Source organism: Leucoraja erinacea, chromosome 3, assembly GCF_028641065.1.
Source record: "Leucoraja erinacea ecotype New England chromosome 3, Leri_hhj_1, whole genome shotgun sequence".
NCBI lineage: Eukaryota > Metazoa > Chordata > Chondrichthyes > Rajiformes > Rajidae > Leucoraja > Leucoraja erinaceus.
Genome location: NC_073379.1, coordinates 15,954,389 through 15,979,199, shown reverse-complemented (window position 1 = coordinate 15,979,199; position 24,811 = coordinate 15,954,389). Strand labels below are relative to the sequence as shown.

The 24,811-nt window shown below is 45.3% G+C and overlaps 1 protein-coding gene across 2 annotated transcripts in view; it reads left to right on the top strand.

The window, feature by feature from the left end:
* slc5a6a (solute carrier family 5 member 6a) overlaps positions 1–24,811 on the top strand; it is a 51,597-nt gene that overhangs the window by 8,413 nt on the left and 18,373 nt on the right. For both annotated transcript variants that reach the window (XM_055632189.1, XM_055632190.1), the window contains exons 3-10: positions 1,844–1,909; positions 6,997–7,048; positions 14,827–14,894; positions 16,782–16,936; positions 18,047–18,187; positions 19,814–19,943; positions 20,307–20,395; positions 23,161–23,273. In XM_055632189.1, the coding sequence (XP_055488164.1) occupies positions 1,844–1,909; positions 6,997–7,048; positions 14,827–14,894; positions 16,782–16,936; positions 18,047–18,187; positions 19,814–19,943; positions 20,307–20,395; positions 23,161–23,273 (814 nt within the window). The remainder of the gene's footprint in view (positions 1–1,843; positions 1,910–6,996; positions 7,049–14,826; positions 14,895–16,781; positions 16,937–18,046; positions 18,188–19,813; positions 19,944–20,306; positions 20,396–23,160; positions 23,274–24,811) is intronic.

Below are 24,811 nucleotides of genomic sequence, written 5' to 3'. Positions count from 1 at the left end.
TGCAATTTCTTGTGGGGAAGGAATAGAATATGTTTGGTCAACAATGTGTGACTATTCTGGTTAAATAACTACAATCCAGTTTTTCCATACTTCCGAATGACATAGAAGGCTGTTTCTGCCCATTAAATCTGTGTTCGCTGAGCAATCCCACTCTCACTGATTTTCCCTGTAACAATTTTTAGAGCTACGGCATAGAAATAGGCCATTCGGCCCTCCGAGTCCACGCTAACCATAGATAACCTGCAAACGCCAGCTCTTTGCCTTCCCCAATTTTCATTAGGGGCAATTTTACAGAAGCCAATTAACCTACAAACCAGCTCGTTTTTGGGATGTGGGAGGAAATCAGAACACATGCTGTCAAGGGTGCAGAGAAGATTTACAAAGATGTTGGCAGGAATCGAGGGTCTAAGCTTAGGGAGATCTAAGATATAGGGAGAGGTTGAGTAGGCTAGGACATTTGGAGCATCGGAGGATGAGGGGTGATCTTTACAGAGGTGCATACAATCATGAGAGGAATAGATCGGGTAGATGCACAGAGTTCTTACCCAGAGTAGGGAATCACAAACTGGAGGACATAGGTTTAAGGTGAGGGGTGAAAGATTTGATAGGAACTTGGGGGGGGTAACTTTTTCACACAAAGGGTAGTGGGGATATGAAATGAGCTGCCAGAGGAGGTAGTTGAGGAAGGTACTATCGTAATGTCTAAGAATCATTTAGATAGGCTCATGGATAGGACAGGATTAGAGGGATATGGGCCAAACTAGTGCAGATGGGACATGTTGGCCAGTGTGGGCAAGTTGAGCCGAAGGGCCTGTTTCCACAATGTGAGTCTCTATGACTACGAATTGATCAGCCATGATCATATTGAATGGCGGTGCAGGCTCGAAGGGCCGAATGGCCTACTCCTGCACCTAATTTCTATGTTTCTATGTATGTTTACGAAGCTTAAGAACGCTGGCATGTCACAGTCTCAATGTCCCAAAGTACGTCACAGATAATGATTTGTATTTGAAGTGTAATGTTAGTAATTTGTGCAGTCAACTTCACCAGCCATCTCTGTGATGATAACCAGATCGTAATATTGATTTGAAGACTGGGGAAGGACTTTCCTGTGCACTAACAAGTCCTTGTCATGGGATCTCTCAATCTGATACTATTAAGACGTGGTAGGTTGGTGTGAAAGACTCTTCTGTAAGACGACTTTTTGGTTAGGAGAGCAACATCCCTGCATATTAGTTTATTTTATTTTATAATTATTGTCATGTATAACGAGGTACAGTGAAAAGCTTTTGATTGTGTGTTATTTATCAAAGAAAATATGCATGCATGCAATCAAGCCTTCCACAGTGTACATATAAAGGATAAAGGGTACAATATTTAATGCAAAGAGATAACATTAAGTCCAATTAAAGGTAGTTCAAAGTTCTCCAATGAGGTAGATTGGAGGTCGGAACCGCACTCTAGTTAATGAAGAGGACCATTCAGTTGCTTGATAACAGTTGGGAAGAAACTGTCCCTGAATCTGGAGGTATGCATTTTCACACTTCTGTACCTCTTGCCTGATGGGAGAGGGAAGAAGATGGTGTGACCTGGGTAAGACTGGTCTGTGATTATCCAGGCGGCCTTGCTGGGTCAGGGCAAGGGCTGCGGCGATCTTCTGTGGATCCTTGGCTGCGGTCGGAAGGGAGAGGTGAGGCCTCACTCTTCACATTTACTGGGGTAATGCTGACATTTAGGCCAGCATACAGTAGGCGTGTTATAGTTCTGGTTCCTGCAGTTCCGCTGCCTCGTTAGATTGTTTTTCTGTCCCTCTAACCTGCAGTGTGAATTTATTTGGTTGCAGTACCTGGAGCTGCGGTTTAACAGGGCCACGCGACTCTGCGGGACGCTGACCTTTATTTTCCAAATGGTGAGTGTGGTTTCTCCAGGTGCTTTATTAAACGTTATTTTATTATAGGTTGCTGGTGTAAATTTTTATATTGAACAATCATGTACAAAAAAAGAAACTTCTGTGTTTAAAAAAAAAACCAACTGCTATTGTCAGAATATCAATCAGTCTGTTTAACCAATCAGTAAACTTTCTACGTCATTACCATAATTTATGCTTTACTTGATTGTCAGATTGTCATTAATTTATAGGTCTCCTTAGAACATGGGAAGCAGTTTTGGCCTATTGAGTCTATGTTGACTCGCAGTGCAATCCTATTCCTTCATTAATTTACCCTTTTAACTTGTTCTCCCCACTTTCCCATCAACACTTCCTCGTCTCCTTAACTCGCCTACAAACTGTGGCTAATCATGGTGCGCTGTCAAGAGTCAATTTAATTGTCATTTGGACCCCTGGAGGTCCAAACGAAATGCCGTTTCTGCAGCCATACATTACACACAAATAGACCCCAGACACAACATAATTACATTTTACATAAACATCCATCACATAGCTGTGATGGAAGGCCAAAAAAAACTTATCTCTCCACTGCACTCCTCCCCCCCCCCCCCGATGTCAGAGTCAAAGTCAAAGCCCCCGGCTGGCGATGGTGATTGTCCCGCGGCCATTAAAGCCACGCCGGGTGGTGCGAGGTCGCACACCGGGTCTTGGTGTTGGAGCCCCCGGCGTGCGCTCGCAAAGTCCCGCAGCCATTCCAAGCCGCGCGGGGCGGTGATGTCAGGCCCCGCTCCTGGAGCTCTTCAACCCCGCAACACGGGCGGGAGAATTCGCCGTTGCAGGAGCCCCGAAAAGCGGTCTCCCTCCAGGGATCCGCGGGCTCCCGGTGCCGCCGTCCGCAGACCCGCAGTAGCAGCCTCCGCATCAGCAGCGGCAGCAGCAGCAGCAGCAGCAGCAGCGCTCCTCCACCGCTCCAACCGTTCCGGACTCGGCCAGCCCCGCGACGGCGACGGTGAGTAGCACCAGAGTCCCCGGCTTCTTCCTTCCTGTTGGAGGCCGCTCCTCGTTGTGGCCCCAACGACAACGGAAACCCGACGAGAAAAGGTCGGGTCTCCAGTGCAGGGAGAGATTTAAAAAGTTTCCCCCCCCCCTCCCACCCCACCCCCCCCCCCCCCCCACACACACACCCCAACAAAAAATAACAAAAACTACATTAAAACACAGACAGAAAATAATAAAAACGCGGACAGACTGCAGAGGCCGCTGCTGGCCAGAGCCGCGCCGCCTACCTAACCTGTCAGTCCACATGTTGTTGCGATGTGGGAGGAAACTGGAGTGCCAGAGGAAACCTGTGCGATCATGGAGAGAACGTGCCAACTCAACATAGACAATATTTATGGTCAAACCCGAGTCACTGGAGAAGTGAGACAGCAGTTCTACTCACGGTACCACTATGCTCCCCTTTAAATGTTGTGATCAGTTTATGTTTTAATAAAGAATCTGAAGTGTAAGTCAATGACGATATACACTTAGAACACAGAACAGCACAGGAACGGGCCGAACATGATACCAAGACCAACTCTTATATGCCTGCACATAATCTATGTCTTAAATGTCACTATGGTATCTGCCTCAACTACCACCCCGTGCAGTGCTTGCCAGTCACTCATCACCCTCTGTTTTTTAAACTTGCCCAGCACATCTTTATTTGCCCTCTAATATTTAATTTTTCCATCCTGGGGAAAATGTCAACCCTATGAGCAACTCGCTGTATTTCCCCCTGGAAAGTAAGTGCAAAGTATTGCCAGATTAAAAATTCTTCATTGTCTTGTTGGTTGGCTGGATATTATTGGAGATGGTGAGGAACCATGCCCCAACAATGGAGCAGCAAATCAGTAGGGTGCACATATGACATTCACGGTGCTGAAATAGGCTACGTAATCCTCTCAACTCAACATGTTGAAGCAAGTGTATGAATTAATCGGATTCCTTCGAATCATTTGGGTCTCTGCTACATCTTCCAAGGTTCGCTGTACCTCAGCAGGTGGGTATACGAGTAATTACAAAGGCAGCATCGGGGGCATTTACATGGACAGTGTGATTAAGCGGCAGGAAGGATTGCAATGAACTACTGTTGAGTTGCACAATCATTGAGTAATTCAGCATGAAAACTGGCCCTTCGGCCCAACTCTACCATGCTGATTAAATTATTGATGGTTAGCCCAGTCTCAGCTAGTTCCATTTGCCTGTCTTTGGCCCATATCCCTCTAAACCTTTCTTATCCAGGTACCTGTCCAAATGTGTTTTAAATTATGTTATTGTACAGCGCCCTCCAGAATGTTTGGGACAAGGATCCATCATTTATTTATTTGCCTCTGTACTCCACAATTTGAGATTTGTAATAGAAAAAAAATCACATGTGGTTAAAGTGCACATTGTCAGATTTTATTAAAGGGTATTTTTATACGTTTTGGTTTCACCATGTAGAAATTACAGCTATGTTCATACAGTCTTCCCCCCATTTCAGGGCACCATAATGTTTGGAATACATGGCTTCACAGGTGTTTGTAATTGCTCAGATGTGTTTAAATGGCATCTCAATGCAGCTCTCAGCACCTAGTCTTTCCTCCAGTCTTTCCATCACCTTTGGAAACTTTATTGCTGTTTAACAACATGAGGACCAAAGTTGTGCCAATGAAAGTCAAAGAAGCCAATAGGAGACTGAGAAACAAGAATAAAACTGTTAGAGACATCAGCCAAACCTTAGGCTTATCAAAATCAACTGTTTGGAACATTAAGAAGAAAGAGAGCACTGGTGAGCTTACTAATCGCAAAGGGACCTCCACAGCTGATGACAGAAAAATTCTCCCTGTAATAGAGAAAAATCCCCAAACAGATCAGAAAAACTCCCCAGGAGTCAGGTGTGGATTTGTCAATGATCACTCGCAAAAGTAGGATGGCCAGGTTACAGTTTGCCACAAAGTACTTAAAAGAGCAACCGCAGTTCTGGAAAAAGGTCTTGTAGACAGATGAGACGTAGATTAACTTATATCAGAGTGATGGCAATAGCAAAGTATGGAGGAGAGAAGGAACTGCCCAAGATCCAAAGCATATCACTTCATCTGTGAAACACGGTGGTGGGGGTGTTATGGCATGGGCATGTACGGCTTCTGAAGACGTTTCATTCTACAGCAAGACATGATCCCAAACATACTGCTAAAGCAACAAAGGAGTTTTTCAAAGCACAAAAATGGTCAATTCTTGAGTGGCCAAGTCAATCACCCGATCTGAACCCAATTGAGCATGCCTTTTATATGCTGAAGAGAAAACTGAAGGGGACTAGCCTCCAAAACAAGCATAAGCTAAAGATGGCTGCAATACAGGCCTGGCAGAGCATCACGAGAGAAGACACCCAGCAACTGGTGTTTAAGAAGGAACTGCAGATGCTGGAAAATTGAAGGTAGAGAAAAGTGCTGGAGAAACTCAGGGGGTGCAACAGCATCTATGGAGCGAAGGAAATAGGCAAAGTTTTGGGCCGAAACCCTTCTTCAGACCAGTATCCCCAGCAACTGGTGATGTCCATGAATCGCAGACTTCAAGCTGCGATTCATACTAAACATGACTACTTTTGTTTACATGACATTGCTGTGTCCCAAACATTATGGGGGGGACTATGTATAAACCCTGCTGTAATTTCAACATGGTGAAACCAAAATGTGTAAAAATGGCTTTTATTAAAATCTGACAATGTGCACTTTAGCTACATGTGATTTTTTTTCTATTACAAACCTCAAATTGTGGAGTACAGAGGCAAATAAATAAATGATGGGTCATTTCCCAAACATTATGGAGGGCACTGAAGCTGCCTCAACTACTTTCTCTACAAATGGGAGTTAAAACCTCCTAAGGATGGAAAGGCCTCCGTGAAGAAACGAGTGCAGAACCAAGTAAAGAAGGGCTGCGGATGTGTGCAGGGAATGTACACACGTGTAAATATTAGATGTTTAATGATGAGTTACTAAAGGGGAAAATCACTGATTTTTTTCTTGCTGTTTGATGTTTCTTCCTTTCGTTCCAAAAGCCAAAATAAGATTCAGTTTCAAATGACTGTTCATTATGCCTGTGTACCAGAGAAGATAATTTTTAAATTGGGTGATTCCAGATGGCATCAATCTACTTTTTTTGTCGTCTGCCCGTGAAGGAAGGTATTTGGCCTGCCATGCTTGGCTGCGTCAAAAAACCTGTTCCTTCAATCTAATTTCCCTGTTCAATCCACATGAGCCTACGAATGTCTCAGAAATTGATCAATAGGAATTTACCAAGTAAGTGACAGTACTGATAATTAAAAAAATATATTTTTAAGTGATACTTTTACTTCGCAAGTTAGATTTAGCTCTTAGGGCTAAAGGAATCAAGGGATATGGGGAAAAGGCAGGAACAGGGTACTGATTTAAAATGATCAGCCATGATCATAAAGGGGAGGCCATTTAGGGCTGAGGTAAGAAAAAAACTTTTTCACCCAGAGAGTTGTGAATTTGTGGAATTCCCTGCCACAGAGAGCAGTGGAGGTGAAATCATTGGATGGATTTAACAGAGAGTTAGATAGAGCTCTAGGGCTACTAGAGCTCTGGTGGAATCAAGGGATATGGGGAGAAGGCAGGCACGGTTATTGATTGGGGAAGATCAGTCAAGATCACAATGAATGGCGGTGCTGGCTCGAAGAGCCGAATGGCCTCCTCCTGCACCTTTCTATGTATCTATGGTGCTGGCTGGAAGGGCCGAATGGCCTATTCCTTCACCTATTGTGTTTGTTTCTATGAAAGGGACCGCATGTTAAGACCACCAGAAAATGACTTCAACATGAAAAGCTGCCCACTGTCCTTGAGGGAACCATATCTATGGTGTAATCGTGACTGAAAGACTCTGACAATAAAATACAATTTTAAGCTTTGAGCTTTCCTTCAGTACAGTTCTGAGGCTTTAGTGCTCAGATTCGTCTCATTTGATCCAAAGTCATGGTGCTGTTAACTGCTGTGTTTTTTTTTAACTTATCAGACCTGTCTGCGTGGGATGCTGTTTCTGTCTAATTACTTTTTTTCTTCACATTTCAGGTTATTTACATGGGTGTGGTCCTCTACGCACCTGCTCTGGCCCTAAATGCAGGTATGTTAATATACATTGATAGAATGGTCCAATAATCTGTGCTAAAACATCACCTGGGTTTGCAGTGGGCCTGGGGGTCGGTGTCCCGTTGGTCCTGACGTTTCCGGTGACTGGCACTGACCTGCTGGCATCGCCGTCGTGAAGGCAGTGCAAAGCCCCCGCGCCGATGCAATGGGCGGTGAGCTGGAGAGGGAAGGGGTCACACACATGGCCGGGAAGCAGAGGGGTGTAGGCGGGGTGAAACTGAAGGGAGCGACAATCTGCTGCTGCCTGCCCGCTGAGTTTAAAAAGTTCCCACGCAAGACTCACGATACACTGTGTATCGTGAGTCTACCGTGGGAACTTTTTAACTCAGCGGGCAGGCAGCAGCAGATTGTCAATTATTAAGCCTCCCGCGCAATATACCCTCACCTTCTCTTTTATGAACGGGGATTTAGTTCCCCTTCGAGGACCGACCGGAGGTTCCGCTGTCACCTCTGCGGGCAGCCCTTGGTGAACGTCTTCAAGGACCTTTCTTCAAGGATCGAAAAAATGTCCGCTATTCGGAGCTTTTCGTTATTTGGAACTTCGGATAAAAGGTTGTGCACCTGTAAATGATTAACATTTTTAAATAGCCTAATAATAGTGTCCAAATAATATTCACAAATAATTCACAATAAAACATGATTTTTAAATCTCATTGACATTAATTTATAGGCCAAATGGAAGGAATTTAGTGTTCAATTGCTGTAAATTAAAGTCCATTTAAATCGGCTTTCTAGTGAGATCCTATGAACACGCTGGTTTAGAACGTTCACATTGCGCTAGATTTGTGTCCTCAAATGCCCAGTAAAATACTGCGGGATATAATGGGCCCAAAATTAGCTACTCGCAACTTTAAACTTTGTATAAAGGGATCTTAATAAGCCCTTTTTAACGTAAAAATAAACAGCCTACCTCCCGTTTTCCCCTGAAGATCCGACCGGTTGCCGGCGGTCGGGGGTTTAGAGGTTAATTTTTAAACTACTATAACAAGTATAGAAAGCCCTTAAAACTAAAAATACCTCCAGCTACGGAATCTTCCAGCGATTTTTCATTAATAATTAACTAGGCTGAAAAACCTTGATTTGAACAGCCTAGTGAAAAATCGCGTTTTAAACCCGCCCCCCTCTAAACGGCGCCAAATTCGCGCACACGGGCTGGGATAGATTTTCAGCGACGCTTCAAGTAGGCTTTGCAACATACCTAAATGATGGCTGATCTATCTATCTCCATTCACTTGCATTCTCCTCATAACCCTTGTATCTATCTATCTCTGACTTTAAAATATACATTGACGGCCGCCTTTGTCTGCAGATTCACCAAACTCTGTCTAATGAAACTCCTCCTCATCTCCTTCCTAAAGAACATCCTTTAATTCTGAGGCTAAGACCTCTGGTCCCAGACTCTCTCACTAGTGGAAACATCCTCCCACTCTATGCACATCCACATCACTCTTTCACTATTCAGGTTCATAGTTGAGGTTAGTGTTGTGTAGTGTAGTGTTCAAGATCCAGATGGTTATTGGGAAGAAACTATTCCTGAACCTGGTAGTCCTAATTCTCAGGATCCTGTACCACCTTCCTGATGGTAGGAGCGAAATGAGAGCGTCGCCTCTCGGCGACTTATGTTGTTTAGTTTCACATCATGGCCAGTGTAAATCTAGGTAACATGATGTACGTGATGCCCCGGGATGGTTTTGAATGCTCGGTGGAGAAGAGAGAAAATGGGTCATAGGAATGCTACAGAAATTATTTTTTCCTCATTTGTTCTCAAAATCCTTTGCCTCTCTGCCATGCCATGGCTACGAGGAGCTGCAGCAAAGGGCCATGAGGCAGAAAAGAGTCCGGCGGCAATATTCAAACGATTATGAGTGTGAGGCATATGTGGTGAGGACAGCTGGGCTTTCCCACCCATTTATTACCTGATTAGACTTTTGAGATACAGAACAGACACGGGCCCTTTAGCCCACTGAGTCTCCGCCGACCAGTGATCACCCCGCACACTAACACTATCCTACACACTAGGGACAATTTACTATTTTTCCAAAGCCAATTAACCTACAAACCTATACGTTTTTGGAGTGTGGGAGGAAGCCGGAGCAGCCAGAGAAAACCCACGGGGAGAACGTACAAACTCCGTACAGACAGCACTCGCGGTCTGGATCGAACCTGTGCATCTGGCACTGTAAGGCAGCAGCCCTACAGCTTTGCAGCCTGATTAATTCAGGTCAAGACTTTCAAAATACATTGTTCTTTCATTCGGTTTGTTTTCAAAGTAGGATTCGCGTCAAATGATAGCAAAAATGAATTAGTGCAACAATCAGCAGGAGAATGTCTCTCAATGTAAAAAAATAACCATACCATCTTCCATTGTCTTTTATGTTGTAGGAACACAAGTGATAGTTGAAAATGAATTTAAAGGTAGTTGAGCTGCTAAACTCCTGGTGAAGGGGGAGCAGGAGTTGAATTCCAAGATACCAGGCAGAAATGACATACGTTTACTAACTGTGCCACAAGTGTCAGATAGCCATTTGGTATCCATTCTTCGGGTAGTTTTGGATGAGATAACTGGCATCAACAGCATAGTCTCAATGATTAAATGGCACTTTATTTGTCACATGTACTGAGGTACAGTGAAATTCATTTTTGTATACAGCTCAGCACAAGTATCACTATACACAAGCTCTAGGTCTAAAGGAGATCCAGCTGCCTCTTCGATTTTAAACAATGTTTGGATATTTAAGTATTTAGATGAATACTTGAATTCATCCATCACAGTGGATTCCACATTCCTCACCGTGATGGAAGGCAATAAAGTTCAATCTTCTTCCTCTTGTTCTCCCGCGGTCGGGGCAGTCAAATCTTCCGCAGTCGGCAATCAAAGCCTCCACAGCCGTTGACCGAAGCCCCCGTCGGGGTGATCGAAACTCCCGTGTCGGGGGGGTTGAAACTCTCTCCGCGGCATGGAGCTCCCGAATTGGCCTCTTCTTACACGTCCCAAAGACGTATGGGTTTGTAAGTTAATTGGCCTCTGTAAATTCCGAATGTGCGGGGAGTGGATGAGAAAGTGTGATAACATAGAACTAGTGACTGCGGGTACTGACTGTATGGAGTTTGTACGTTCTCCCCGTGACCTGCGTGGATTTTCTCTGAGATCTTCGGTTTCCTCCCACACGCCAAAGATGTACAGGTTTGGAGGTTAATTGGCTTGGTATAAATGTTTAAAAAAATGCGCCTAGTATGTGTAGGGTTGTGTTAATGTGCGGGGATTGCTGGTGTTGCGGACTCGGTTGGCTGAAGGGCCTGTTTCCGCGCTGATCTAAACTAAACTGAGCCGACAATGTGCCAGGATTTTCCACTTAACTCAACCCTTTAAAATTAACTTCCAGCAGAAAGCCAAATTCAATGTTAGCGGTATGGAAAAAACAAAACGGGGAATAATTAAAGCAAATAAGTGAGGGAATCCCCATTCCAGCGCAGGTCCGCAGAAACAGCAGGTACAGCAAGTACAGTACCTGGAAACAAAGGGAAGTCTCCATTGTGTCCGGAAACGTGGCCGTTGGGCAGGACTTCAGGTCAGAATGAAGCGCAGGGGCCTTCGGCCCCCTCTCCCTACTATCCTACTGGCTAATGTACAGTCCCTTGAAAACAAAGTGGAGGACTTAAGGGCAAGACTGCTTTATCAAAGGGAGCTGAGGGAATGCTCTGTTCTGTTTCACAGAGACATGGCTCACCCCCAGCTCCCCAGACTCAGCGGTCCAGCCTGAAGGGTTCTCCATCCACCGCATGGACCGTACCCTGGCATCTGGGAAAGGGAGAGGAGGGGGCATCTGCCTCATGGTCAACTCTGCATGGTGTTCAGACGTGACAGTCCTGTCCAACTCCTGCTCTCCACACCTCGAACATCTGGCGGTGAAGTGCCGTCCCTTCTACCACCCAAGAGAATTCACCTCCGTTATCCTGACCATGGTCTACATCCCACCCCAGGCAGATGTCCGTCTGGCACTGGAGGAGCTGCACACCGTGGTCAACAAACACCAGACGTCTTACCCCGAGGCATTTACCACCATTGCTGGGGACTTCAATAAGGCGAACCTCAAGAAATCGCTCCCCAACTTCCACCAACATGTCTCCTGCTGCACCAGAGGACCTAACACCCTCGACCACTGCTACACCACCATTAAGAATGCCTATCATTCTATCCCTCGCCCTCACTTCGGTAAGTCCGACCATACCGCGGTGCTGCTTCTTCCTGCCTACAGGCAGCAATTAAAGAGCGCACCCCCAGAAGTGAGGACAGTACAGAGCTGGTTGGGGTGGGGGCAGAAGAACAACTCCAGGACTGTTTGGAGTCTGTAGACTGGGCAATGTTCAAAGACTCGGCAACGGACTTGAACAAATATGCCACAGTTGTTACAGACTTCATAAAGAAATATGTGGAGGACTGCATCCCTACAAAAACCTTCCGAGTGTTTCCCAATCAGAAACCTTGGATGAACTTTGAGATCCTCACTCTCCTGAAGTCCAGACACAGGGTATTCACCTCCAATGATACAGTGGCCTACATGAAGACCAGATACGACCTTGGTAAGGCCATCAAAAAGGCCAAAAGGGACTTCTGCTCCAAACTGGAGGGCGAGACAGATGTTCGGCAGCTGTGACAGGGTCTGAATGCAATCACCTCCTACAAGGCAAAACCAGGAGGCAGCTTGAATGTCGGTGTAACATCACTCCCTGACGAGCTCAATGCGTTTTACGCACGCTTTGACATGGAGAATACTGATGTGCCTTCCCGATCCCCCATTCGCTGTGATGGCATTTCAGTCTCAGTCACAGAGGCCGATGTCAGGAAATCCTTCAGAGGGGTGAACCCCCGAAAAGCACCTGGTCCTGATGGTATACCCGGTTGTGTTCTAAAAACCTGTGCGGACCAACTGGCGGGAGTTTTTACTGACATTTTCAACCTCTCACTTCTGAGGTCTGAGGTCCCCACCTGCTTTAAAAGAGCATCAATTATACCGGTGCCCAAGAAGCGTAAGATGACGTGCCTCAATGACTATCGACCAGTGGCACTAACGCCGGTGGTGATGAAGTGCTTTGAGAGGTTGATCATGGAGCAAATCAACTCCTACCTCGACAAAAATCTGGACCCACTGCTGTTCGCGTATCGCCACAACAGATCAACGGTGGATGCGATCTTGCTGACCCTCCACTCCGCACTGGACCACTTGGACAACAAAAACTCATATGTCAGGCTGTTATTCATTGATTATAGCTCGGCATTTAACACAATCATCCCCTCCAAACTGGTTAGCAAACTCGCAGAACTGGGTCTCTGCGCATCCCTCTGCAACTGGATCCTCGACTTCCTCATCCACAGACCACAGTCTGTTCGTATTGGTGGAAATGTGTCAGCCTCAATAACAATCAGCACGGGAGCACCTCAAGGCTGCGTGCTCAGCCTCCTGCTGTACTCGCTCTATACCCATGACTGCATAGCGAACCACAGTGCGAACTCCATCATCAAGTTCGCTGACGACACCACTATTGTGGGGCGTATCACTGATGGGGATGAGTCAGAATACAGAAGAGAGATCGAGCAACTGTCCATATGGTGCCAGCGCAATAACCTGGCCCTCAACACCAGCAAAACCAAGGAACTGATTGTGGACTTTGGAAGGAGTAGGAGGGGGACCCACAGCCCCATTTATATCAACGGGTCGATGGTTGAAAGGGTCAAGAACTTCAAATTCCTGGGCGTGCACATCTCTGAAGATCTTTCCTGGTCCGAGAACACTAACGCAATTATCAAAAAAAGCACATCAGCGCCTCTACTTCCTGAGAAGATTACGGAGAGTGGGATTGTCAAGGAAGACTCTCTCTAACTTCTACAGGTGCACAGCCGAGAGCATGCTGACCGGTTGCATCGTGGCTTGGTTCGGCAATTTGAGCGCCCTGGAAAGGAAAAGACTACAAAAAGTAGTAAACACTGCCCAGTTCATCATCGGCTCTGACCTTCCTTCCATCGAGGGGATTTATCGCAGTTGCTGCCTCAAAAAGGCTGTCAGTATCATCAAAGACCTACATCATCCTGGCCACGCACTCATCTCCCTGCTACCTTCAGGTAGAAGGTACAGGAGCCTGAAGACTGCAACAACCAGGTTCAGGAATATCTACTTCCCCACAGCCATCAGGCTATTAAACCTGGCTCGGACAAAACTCTGATTATTAATAACCACTTTCTGTTATTTGCACTTTACCAGTTTATTTATTCATGTGTGTATATATTTATATCATGGTATATGGACACATGTATCTGCTTTGTAGTAAATGCCTACTATTTTCTGTGTGCTTAAGCAAAGCAAGAATTTCATTGTCCTATACAGGGACACATGACAATAAACTCATTTGAACTTGAACTTGAACTTGAAAATTAAAACAATTCTGGGAATGTGGAGTAGGAACAGAAAGGGCCCAATACGTTTCAGTGGATTTTACAATGCTTGTAACACAAATATGAGTTTAGGACCCTGGAAACAGGTCTTGACTCGAAACATCACCCATTCCTTCTCTCCAGAGATGCTCCCTGTCCTGCTGAGTAACTCCAGCAGTTTGTGTCTCTCTTCGGTGTCAACCAACATTTGCAGTTCCTTCCAACAGCTTTACTGTTCTATGTTCTACCTCCGACAGTTATTACTCCACTATGCTCAAGTCATGGATTTTTATGCTCTGATGTCTGTGAGCTTGCTTCTGCCACAGCTGCCTCGCAGAGTGAAATCACCACGTATTTCCTGTCCCTCCGAGTTACTCTAGCATTTTGTGTCTATCTTGAATTTTGGATTGATCCCTTCTGTTAAGTTAAATCACTATTGCAGGACCATTTTTTGTAAAGACTGTTAAATATAGTATTTAATTGCAGAGCTGTGTGGCTCTGAGGCAGTGTTCATCTTATTAATTGGGAGTGACTGTCTTTCAGAGATTATGTTAAATCATATAAAAAAAACAAGATCTCTTTGTTCTTAGCCCTGTAATTAGAAGATGCTGGATGAACATTATTGTATAGGGCACAGGTCAGGAGGCGGCTGATTATGTGAGGCTGCTTGCGTCATTATGGAATAAAATGAGTCTTAATAAGGAAGTAAATCCAGGGCCAAAGGCTGTAAGATGGCAATTGAAATTGTGCTCCCTGCCAACTGTAAATCATTTCATCAGCCTTTGCAGCTCTGGCCAGTTTATTAGTTTAGAAATGCAGCTAGGAAACAGGCCCTTCATCCCAACCCACCATCGATCACCGGTTCACAATAGTTCTGTGTTAACCCACTTTCTCGTTCTCTCCCTACACACCAGGGGAAATTTACAGAGGGCTAATTGACCTTCAAGCCCACACGTCTTTTGGATATGGGACGAAACCCATGTGGTCATAGGGAGAGCGTGCAAACTGCACACGCAGACAGTACCCGAGGTCAGGATTAAAGCTGGGTTTCTGACCCTGTGAAGCCGCAGCTCTACTGCCCTGATGTGATCTGATATTGAGCAAAAGTTGAAGATCGGTGGAAGAAATGTAGAGATAGTGGGGCAGATGGAGGAGAAAGTTTGATCCAGTAGGAAGATGATTTTTTTTGGTGGGGCAGCTGACTTTGTTACTGAAGTCATTGTTGCATTGTGTCACAGGTAGATCTTGTGCTGACCATTGTGGTTATTCTGCTTTTGATCTTTGGTGTTCGTAATAAAAATATCTTATGTTTTTTGTGTTTGCAGTTACTGGCTTTGACTTATGGGGAGCAGTGCTAACTATGGGTCTGATCTGTGCACTCTACACAGCAGTGGTAAGTAATCTGTAGACCAGCGTGCCCTGACTTTTCAAAATGTTCATGCGGCGGCTTTATACAACTTGATTTCCCAGATCAGTAATGTGAAGGGTAGTTATAATTGTTATTGCAAGGTGGTGAATGCAGCACATATTTGCGCACAGAAGGATCTCAGTTCTAAGTGCCCAGGAAGAGTAGGGTGGTATCCACAGTTGGTAGACCTGCTGCCTCATAGCATCACCCTGACCTCGGGTGCTGTCTGTGTGAAGTTTGCACATTATCCCTATGTCTACGCTCCAGTTTTCTCTCGTATCCCCCAAGACGTGTATGTTTGTAGGTTCATTGACCTCTAAATTGCTTGTGGATAAAGATAGAGGGATGACATAGAACTAGTGTCAACAGGTGATGAATGGGTAGCATGGACCAGGTGGGCTGATGAGCTTATTCCAATGCTGTATCTTTCAATTTAATTCAATTATGCCTCTGTGGCATGTGGGTGGCACTAACCTGTAATGAAGAAGTGCTTTGAGAGGTTGGTTTTGAGGCATACTTACTTCCTTAGCAAGTACTTGGACCCACTGCAATTTGTCTACCACCACTATAATTCCCCAATACATCCAGTGATTATAGATAGATAGATAGATAGATAGATAGATAGATAGATAGATAGATAGATAGATAGATAGATATAATGTATTGCCACACAACCAGGGTCGGTGGAAATTTGGGTTGTCAGCAGCGTTACAATAATAAAGAACACACAACCACAATAAAACTGTAACACAAACATCCACCGCAGCAATCATCACTGTGGTGGAAGGCACAAAATTTGGCCAGTCCTCCTCCATTTCCCCCCCGTGGACAGGACCAGAGTCCAGAGTCAGTCCAGGATCGGCTCTTCCTCACCGGAGACCGCGGCTTTAAGATGGTGTAGGCCGATCGGTCGAAGCTTCCCTCCAGGGGTGATGGTGAGTCCATGCCGGACCCGCGGTAGAAGTTGGCCGCGGGCCGGCAGTGATGGCTTCTTCTTCCCCTGGGCCCCCCACGAGGGATCCCGGGCTGTAGACGCCGCGCCAGCTGGAACTCTGCAGACCGTGGCTTCAGGCTGCCGGCAGCCCCGTGCCAGCAAAACGGAGCGCTCCCCTCCGGCGAGCCCCAGCGAGGGCTCACCCGCTCCACAACGAGAGTCCACGCTGCGCCCGCCGCTGAAGCCCCCGGGCGCGTCTCCGGGAAGGCCGCGCCGATCCTTGATGTTAGGCCACGGGGGAGGCGACCTGAAAAAACTCACCTCTCCATGGAGGAGGCGACCGAAGCGGTTTCCCCCTTACCCCCCCCACACCACCCCCCACACAAAACACACAAAGGAACATTACATTAAATACATACTTTAAAACATACTAAAAAATAAAAAAAGGTTGAAAAAACTGACGCGCTGCTGACATGGCTGCTGCCAGAGCAGCGCCCCCTACAGCAGTTGGGACTGTTGTGCCTTTCAATGGGACATGTTGACCTGCACCCTAATTATTACCCACTGTTAGGCTGTATACTGTACCTAGGGTGGAAAAGCTCATTGATCTTGGGTCTCAATCCTTTGCAGTTTTGTTATTAAATACAAGGCAGGAGCATTGCTGCTCTTTCAATGTGCTGCTGAATCTTTTACATCTGCTTGTGTAAAAAGACTGAGCCTTTTTAAAGTCTGATCAGAAGGACCACTTCACTGATGGTTCCTCAGTGCTGTATTGTCTGACGCACTTGTTGACCAGCTTGCAAGCCAGTAGTTCTGTGATTCAATGGGTGAATGAAACTGACTGCCAAAGTTTAATCTGGGTCTGACTTCCCTTTCTTATCCTACTTAATGTCTCTCCCCCCCCCCATCCACATTCTCTCCTTTTCTCTCACTCTCAGGGGGGGCTGAAAGCTGTGATCTGGACAGACGTATTCCAGACATTGGTGATGTTTTCTGGGCAGCTGGCTGTCATCATCATCGGGGCAAATCAGGCAGGAGGGATTGGAGAAGTGTGGCAGGTAGCAGTGAAGGGCGGCAAGATCTCTGGAATCAAGTAAGTGATATATTTAACAAAATAAATGCAACAATTTTTTTTAAACGTAGTGCCTTCAGTTGAGAACCAATTGAGTTGGCAGCATTAGATACCATAACAAACGCCAGGGGAGGGCTGCAAACTTTCTTTATTTGTGCAATGGATTATGATCAGAAGCTTGAAAGCACCCACCACCAGCCGAAACAGTTTCTTCCCCTCTCATGAGGCTTCTGAAAGGTCCTTCCATAAGCTAGAGTGCTGTCCGATTCACCTCTACCCCATTGCGGACATTGGGCTTCATCTATGGAACTCGTGTGCTACAATGCTGAGAACTATATTCTGCACTCTGTGTCTTCCCCTTTGCTCTACCTATTGTGTTTGAGTTTGACGATTGTATTTACTTTTGGTATATCTGATCTGATCGGATACAATGCCTAACCAAGCATTTTACTGTACGTGAGTGCACATTATTTCAATTAAAATTGAAATCTGAATCTGACATTACAATAATAACCTTAATCTTACTGCTTTGCCTGAAAAGACCAATTGTGGGGCTGACCCTAAAGACTAGCAGACAGGAGAGAATGTTGCATCTTTATTCATGAAATGTCAAGCTCCAGCACCTATATAGGCAGATGAAATTGCATCAAGGAGAATAAAGTCATTAAACAGAATTTTGGGAAGGATCGGCAATTTGTTCAATATCTGTGTATAGAGAAATAACCCGTAGGCCTACATTGTAAACTTGCATCAAACTGAAACATACTTTGCTTCTGCAAGGTAATGCCAACGCATTTTGTTTAGTTTAGTTTATTGTCACGTGTTCCGAGGTACAGTGAAAAGCTTTGTGCTTGCATAACTCTCGTCAACAGATTTTGCATGCCCAATGCGTCTTACCATGCCCAATGCCTCTTACCAGTGGACAGTGAAATTTGTTTTGTGTACAAAAATAAAAGTTACTCAGTGGGTTAAGCAGCATCCATGGAAGGAAATAGGCAAGCGACGGTTTGGGTAGGGGTAAGGAAATAGGCTTGCGATGGTTTGGGTAGGGATAATTCTGCACTGATGGGATAGAGGGGATTTGCTCTGTGTGTTTTTCACTGAAGTAATTGTTGTCCTTGCTCTCTGCAGCCTGAACCCTGATCCCTTCGAGCGGCACACCTTCTGGACGCTGGCCTTTGGTGGCGTGTTCATGATGCTGGGGCTGTATGGAGTGAACCAGGCGCAGGTTCAGCGCTACCTCAGCTCGCGATCGGAGAAGCAGGCAATACTGTGAGTTCATCTACCAAGCTAGCCCAGGTTGTCAGCTGTTGCATCAACCACGTCATTGGTGTTTTTTTGTGTTCTGTTTTGAGTTTATGAACTAAGGCCACACTTACATTCTAGAATCATTTATACATTTTCCACTATTAGTTTAAATTATTGACATATACACTGAGGTACAGTAGCAAGCGTTTTTGTTGCATGCTATCCAGCCAGCTGAAAGACTACATGATTACAATCAAGCCATCCACAGTGTACAGATATAGGATAAAAATAATTTATTTTGCACAAGCATTATGTAAGCCGGATAATCAAGTCAGTTATGGTGCACTTTTCTCGAGCTTGCCTTGTACATTGTGCCTTGTGCAAAGTGCCTGCTGCAGTACTGTTGATCATTTCAAATCAAGTTTGTCATATGCACAATTACGATAAGATTAGATTAGATTAGATTCGTTTATTGTCATTCAGACCTTTCGGTCTGAACGAAATTCTGTTTCCCTGCAGTCATACATATAATTTACAAAATAATGACAAAACATATAGTCAACACAAATTTAACAACCACCACAGTGAGTTCACCAAACACCTCCTCACTGTGGTGGAAGGCAAAATCTTAAAGTCTCTGGCTCTTCCCTCTTTGTTCTCCCTCTGCGCCGAGGCGACGGTTCAAACTCCGCAGGTGGTCGCTGCCTCACCACAGCTCAGAGGCCGAGTCAGGTCTCCGCCGCCTCCGCCACAGCCTCGGGGCCGAGTCAGGTCTCCGCCGCTGCTGCCGCCACAGCCTCGGTGTAGAGTCAGGTCTCCGCTGCTGCTGCTGCTGCCGCCGCCACAGCCTCGGTGCCGAGTCAGGTCTCCGCTGCTGCTGCCGCTGCCGCCGCCGCCACAGCCTCGGTGCCGAGTCCGGTCTCCGCCGCTGCTGCCGCCGCTACAGCTCCGTTGCCGCCAGCTCGGCCATTAGGCCTCGGCGCAGACGGAGACGGGGGATACGACCGAAGAAAAAGTCGCATCCCCCGAAGGAAGAGGCCAAAGCATGTTTCTCCCACCCCACCCACATACATACACAACTTAATAAAACAAAATTAACTAAAACATGGCAAAAAACAAAACGAAAGAAAAAAAAAACAGACGGACTGCAGGTGGGCCGCAGCTGTTAAGCCAGCGCCGCCATCTTCAAGGTACAGGTACAATGAGAATATTCCTTGCAGCAGCATCACAGGCACAGACCCAAACAAACATTCAGTAACATAGTTTGTACATAAATTGTTCATAAATTACTTAGGACAGTAAAAAATATTCTGGCTGCTTTAGACAGTATTTAGAGAGTCTTGAGGTGGTGACTGGTGAAATTAGTGTAGGTATTAATGTCAGCAACCGTCTCAACGCCATGACAATACTTTGTCACTGGTCTGTGTACTGGAAAGTCCCTTGAGCTCGTGGAGCTGTGGATCGTTTCTCACGGTTTCTGGCTCCAGGTGTCTGGTTTGTCTCCCTTGCCTGTTTCCTTGTTTGTGCTACAGGGAGGAATCTTTCTGAATAAAAATGCATCAGTAATTGGTTAAATGCCTTGCGTTTTTCTGTTTCTGCCTGTAGCTTCTGACTCCCTTGGCTTGTTTTCTCCCTTCCATCCCATGGTAGGTCGTGCTACGCAGTGTTTCCTTGCCAACAGATAGTCCTGGCCATGGGATGCTTGATGGGCCTGGTTATGTACGCTCGCTATGGAGAGAACGGCCCCCTGCAACAGGGTTACGTCACCGCCTCTGACCAGGTATCACTGCCACCTTCTGTCTAAAAGCCCAACTGTTTCGGGCAATAGCTTTCCATAGCTTCCTGTCATGACTATAGCACATCCCCTCGGCTGCATCGGTAATTAATAGCACAGTCACGGACCTTCATTCCATACGACCAGCATTAGTATTCGTGCTCTATCTGTGTTGTCGCCACCCCCTCGTTCCTCATTACATCAGCAAATTTAGTGTCACGACCAGAAATGTCACCTATCTATTTTCTCCAGAGATACTGCCTGACCCGCAAAGTTACTCCAGCATTTTGTGTCTATCAGTGATTTTTGTTTTGTGAACACCATTGTCCATTTAATCTAATTCAACAATGTCAACTGGATGAATTACAGATGGTTCTTTATTTCGTCATGGACGTGCTTCAGGATTATCCTGGTTTACCTGGTCTCTTCATCGCCTGCCTGTTCAGTGGAGCTCTGAGGTACGTTGATATAAACACAGTGTTTATGAATTAATGGGAGTGACCTTGCAACAGCAGTGTCTGCAGACTTGTGGAACCTCGACTGCAATCATAATCAACCGTGGCATTTTCATCGTACATCCTTGGTTTTATTGTGCATAATACATTGTGTTTGCCCATCTCAGTCAAGATGCCAAGAAAACAATGAACCAAGGATCCTGAACTCCCTTAGTTGTCCGATGCTGTGAGGGAAATCTTTAAATGATTTTCGAGAAGCTGTTGATAATCAAGTAATTTGGGAAATGGGTAACACATAAACTGGAGTGAAATCTGCAATCCCTTCGCTCGCTTCAGTTAGATCGCATCTGATCTTTGTGTTCAATTTTGATAATTGTGCTATAGTTAGGATGCCGATAAACTGAAAAGGGTGCAGAGAAGATTTACCAGGATGTTGCCAGGACTCGAGGGCCTGATCTATAGGGAGATATTAGGTAGGGAGCGCAGGTGGGTGTGGGGTGATCTTATGGAGGTAGATGGGATATAACTGGAAGGGGAATCAAGATCTAGGCGACATAGGTTTAAGGTGAGAGGGGAAAGATTTACTCGAGTGTCGACTATTTCGCATGGAGCACCATGATGGTAGGTAAATGAAACAAACTGCCAGAGGAAATCGTTGAGGCAGGTGCAATAACTAAATTTTAGACATTTGGAAAGGTACATGGAGAAGAGAGGTTTGGGGGTATCTAGGCCATTTGTGGGCATGGACGACTTAGTGCGTTTCCGTTCTGTATGACTCTGACACTATCTAGACCTCCAACTTCCGTAGTCCTTAATGCTCTTACAACAAAATCTACCTTTGGTTTTGTGTAGAATCGTATTTAATGTATAGGATTCTCAAATCCTACTTTGGCATCTGGAGAATGTAAATTTCACTTAATGTCATCCCTGGAGTTTAAAACATTAATTTAACCTCAGTAACAATAGCCACAGCAATGATAGATTGTCATAAATAGTTGACGCAGATATCTTTGACCCAGTTCATGATGCTGGGCTGTATGGAGTGAACCAGGCGCAAGTTCAGTGACTACCTCAGCTTGCGTTCAGAGAAGCAGGCGATACTGTGAGATCATCTACCAAGCCAACTCAGGTTGGCTGATGAAATCTACCTTTCGTTACCTTGTGCATAATTTCTGACAGTACCACTGTCCAACATTTCTTCTCAAAATATGGTGATTCTTAACTATTTTCTCAGTTATGGGACTAGTTTAGTTTAGAGATACACCGCGGAAACAGGCCTTTTGGCCTACCGGGTCTGCGCCGAATAGCAACCACTGCATATCCACTGCACTATCCTACACACACTAATGACAATTTTTACATTTACCAAGCCAATTTACCTACATACCTGTACGTCTTTGGAGTGTGGGAGGAAACCGAAGATCTCGGAGAAAACCTATGCGGTCATGGGGAGACCGTACAAACTCCGAACAGACAGCACCCATAGTCGGGATCGATTTTGGCGCTGTAAGGCAGCAACTCTACCGCTGTGCCGCCTGTTGAGGATAGGCAATAGATTATAATATTGATTTTATGCCTCCATCCTGTGAATGAATAAATATGGCATTGCTCTGTGACTCTGCCACTGCAAGTGCTTTGACTGTAGTGTCTCTGTATTTCAATCCTTTGAAGGAAAGATTTTTGGCATTGTTTTTGAATGGTTTATCCATAATTTTTTTGATTATTGTGCCTTGCTCAGCAATTGCATGTTTTTGCATTGCTCTTTTCTGTCAGACTATTTATTTACGAATACAGTCATTGAGCTGGAGACACAGGGAACTGTCGATGCTGCAATCATGCGTGAAACAAAGTGCTGGAGTAACTCAGCGAGTCAGGCAATATTCTAAAGAAACGTCACCTATCCATTCTCTCCACAGATACTGCCTGACCTGAGATATTCAAGCATTCTATTTGAGTCATTGAGCTTCACAGCACAGAAACGGGTCGTTCAGCCCAACTAATCCATGCTGACTGTGGTGCCTGTCTTTGCTAATTCCATTTCCCTGCATTAGGCCTGTGGTCCATTATGCCTTACAGTCCAAGTAGCTTGTTCAGGGAGAATGTTTGCCTTAAATCCAAAATAGTTTGTGTATTCATGTGATCTGTCTTTTAAACAGTGAAATGTTGGAAAGGAAGAAAGCTGTTAGGATAGCTGAGATGTCTTCCCTGTCTGGCCATCTGTTGACCAAAAGATCATAAGACAGCAATCAACACTAAAATTGCATTGATTGTCACTGCACTTTTTGGAATCCTATAATATTATACGTTCTCATAAACAATAGTATCAAGCCTCAGTCATGCCAAATTTGAAGTATTTGCGCAACCTTGAGGATGATGCCAATTTCACAGCAGGATTTTATTTCGGAAATTTAATGTGTTCAGAATTCAAATTCAAAGTGCTGGAGTAACTCAGCAGGTCGAGTAGCATCTCTGGAGATCATGGATAAGTGATGTTTTGGATCGGGACCCTTCAGGTTCAGAACGGAAAACATCACCGATCCTTGTTCTCCTAAGATGCTGCCTGATCTGCCAAAGTACTCCAGCACTCCAGTCATTTTTGGAAACCAGCATCTGCAGTTGCTTGTCTCTCCAGGCACAATGATTGTCGTTAATTGTCTAATGTGCTGTTTCAAGTATTTGCACGTTTCATTAGATGGATGAAGCTTGCTCAGTGGAAGCCATGTCACCAAAAGCTCTCATTGACGCTGAATTACTGCTTGTCCCCTCAGCACTATATCATCTGCATTCAATTCACTGGCTGCTGTCACTATGGCCGACCTTATTAAACCTCACTATCCGGACATGACTGAGAGTCGTGCCGCGCTGATATCCAAGAGTCTTGGTGAGTACCGGTGAAAGATAATAATGTTGTGTAAACAGAGTCTGAAGAAGAGTCTCGAGCTGAAACATCACCTGTCCATGTTCTTCAGAGATACTATCTGACCTGCTGTTACTTCAGCACTTTGTGTCCTTTTGTGTAATCAGAGCAGTTTTTTATCAGAAGACCCCATGGTACTACACAGAAGTGTGCTGCCAGACCATATGTAACTGATGGCACATAGATATGATCAGAGCATAAGGCTTGATCAAAGAATTTTAAAAGGAGGCTAGGCCTGAAGATGGTATTTCAGGGCTCTGCATCTTGGCGGATAATTGTTCATCAAATAAAGTGGTTTGTCATATGCCCAAGTATGATAGGTGCAGCTAGATTGAGAATCTTGCAGCATCGCAGACACATGGTCTCTGATGGCGCACAAGACCAAATTGTGTTTCAATTACACATTTTCAAAAAAGATAAAAAGTGAAGAAAAAAAACAGTGAACAAGCACAAGACCAGAACTGGTAGAGCTGCTGCCTTGCCGCACCAGAGCCCCGGGTTCGATCCTTAAAACTGGTGCTGTCCATGTGGAATTTGCACATTCTCCCTATGACCGTGTCGGTTTTCTCCGGGTTACCTCCCACATCCCAAAGACATGTAGCTCTGTAGGTTAATTGGTCCTCTGTAAATTGGCTAGCGTGTAGGGAGGGGTGGGATAGTGGGATAACATAGAACTAGTGTGAATGGGTGATCACTCGGTGTGCTGAAGGGTCTGTTTTCATGCTGTATCGTTGGACTTTAGAGATATAGCATGGAAACACACTTTTTGGCCCACTGAGTCCACGCTGACCAGCGATTACCCCATACACTAGCACAAGCCCACACACTAGGGACAAGGGACAGAAGTCAATTGCCTACAAACCTGTACAAGAGTGCGGTAGGAAACTGGAAAACCCACGCAATCAAAGGGAGAACATTCAAACTCTGTACAGACAACACCTGCGGTCAGGATCAAACCTGGGTGCCTGCCGCTGCAAGGCAGCAATTTATTGCTGCGCCACTTATCTCCAAAACTAAACATTTAAAATTGGATGTTCAAATGTCTCAGGTTTACATGGCTGAAGAAGGTTGCAGAGAAAGATTGGAGAAAAGGGTGAGAATTGTAAATGAGGTGATATTCAGCATAGTTCTGCAAGCACATTGGTATGTTGTGTAAACAAGACCCAGAAGTTGAAATAATTGGCAGCAGTGATCGGAGTTGGTTAACCTTTGTAGTGAGTATAGGTATTGCAATTGTCAGGACTTGGAAAACTGGTATAACTACACGATGGCACAACGGTAGAGCTGCTGCCATACAGTGCTTGCAGCGCCGGAGACCCGGGCTCGGTCCTGACTACGGGTGCTGTGTGTATGGAGTTTGTACGTTCTCTCCGTGACCACATGGGTTTTCTCCGAGACCTTCGGTTTCCTTCCACACTCCAAAGACGTACAGGTTTGTAGGTTAATTGGCTTGGTATAAACGTAAAATTATCCTTAGTGTGTGTAGGCTGTTGTTACTTTGT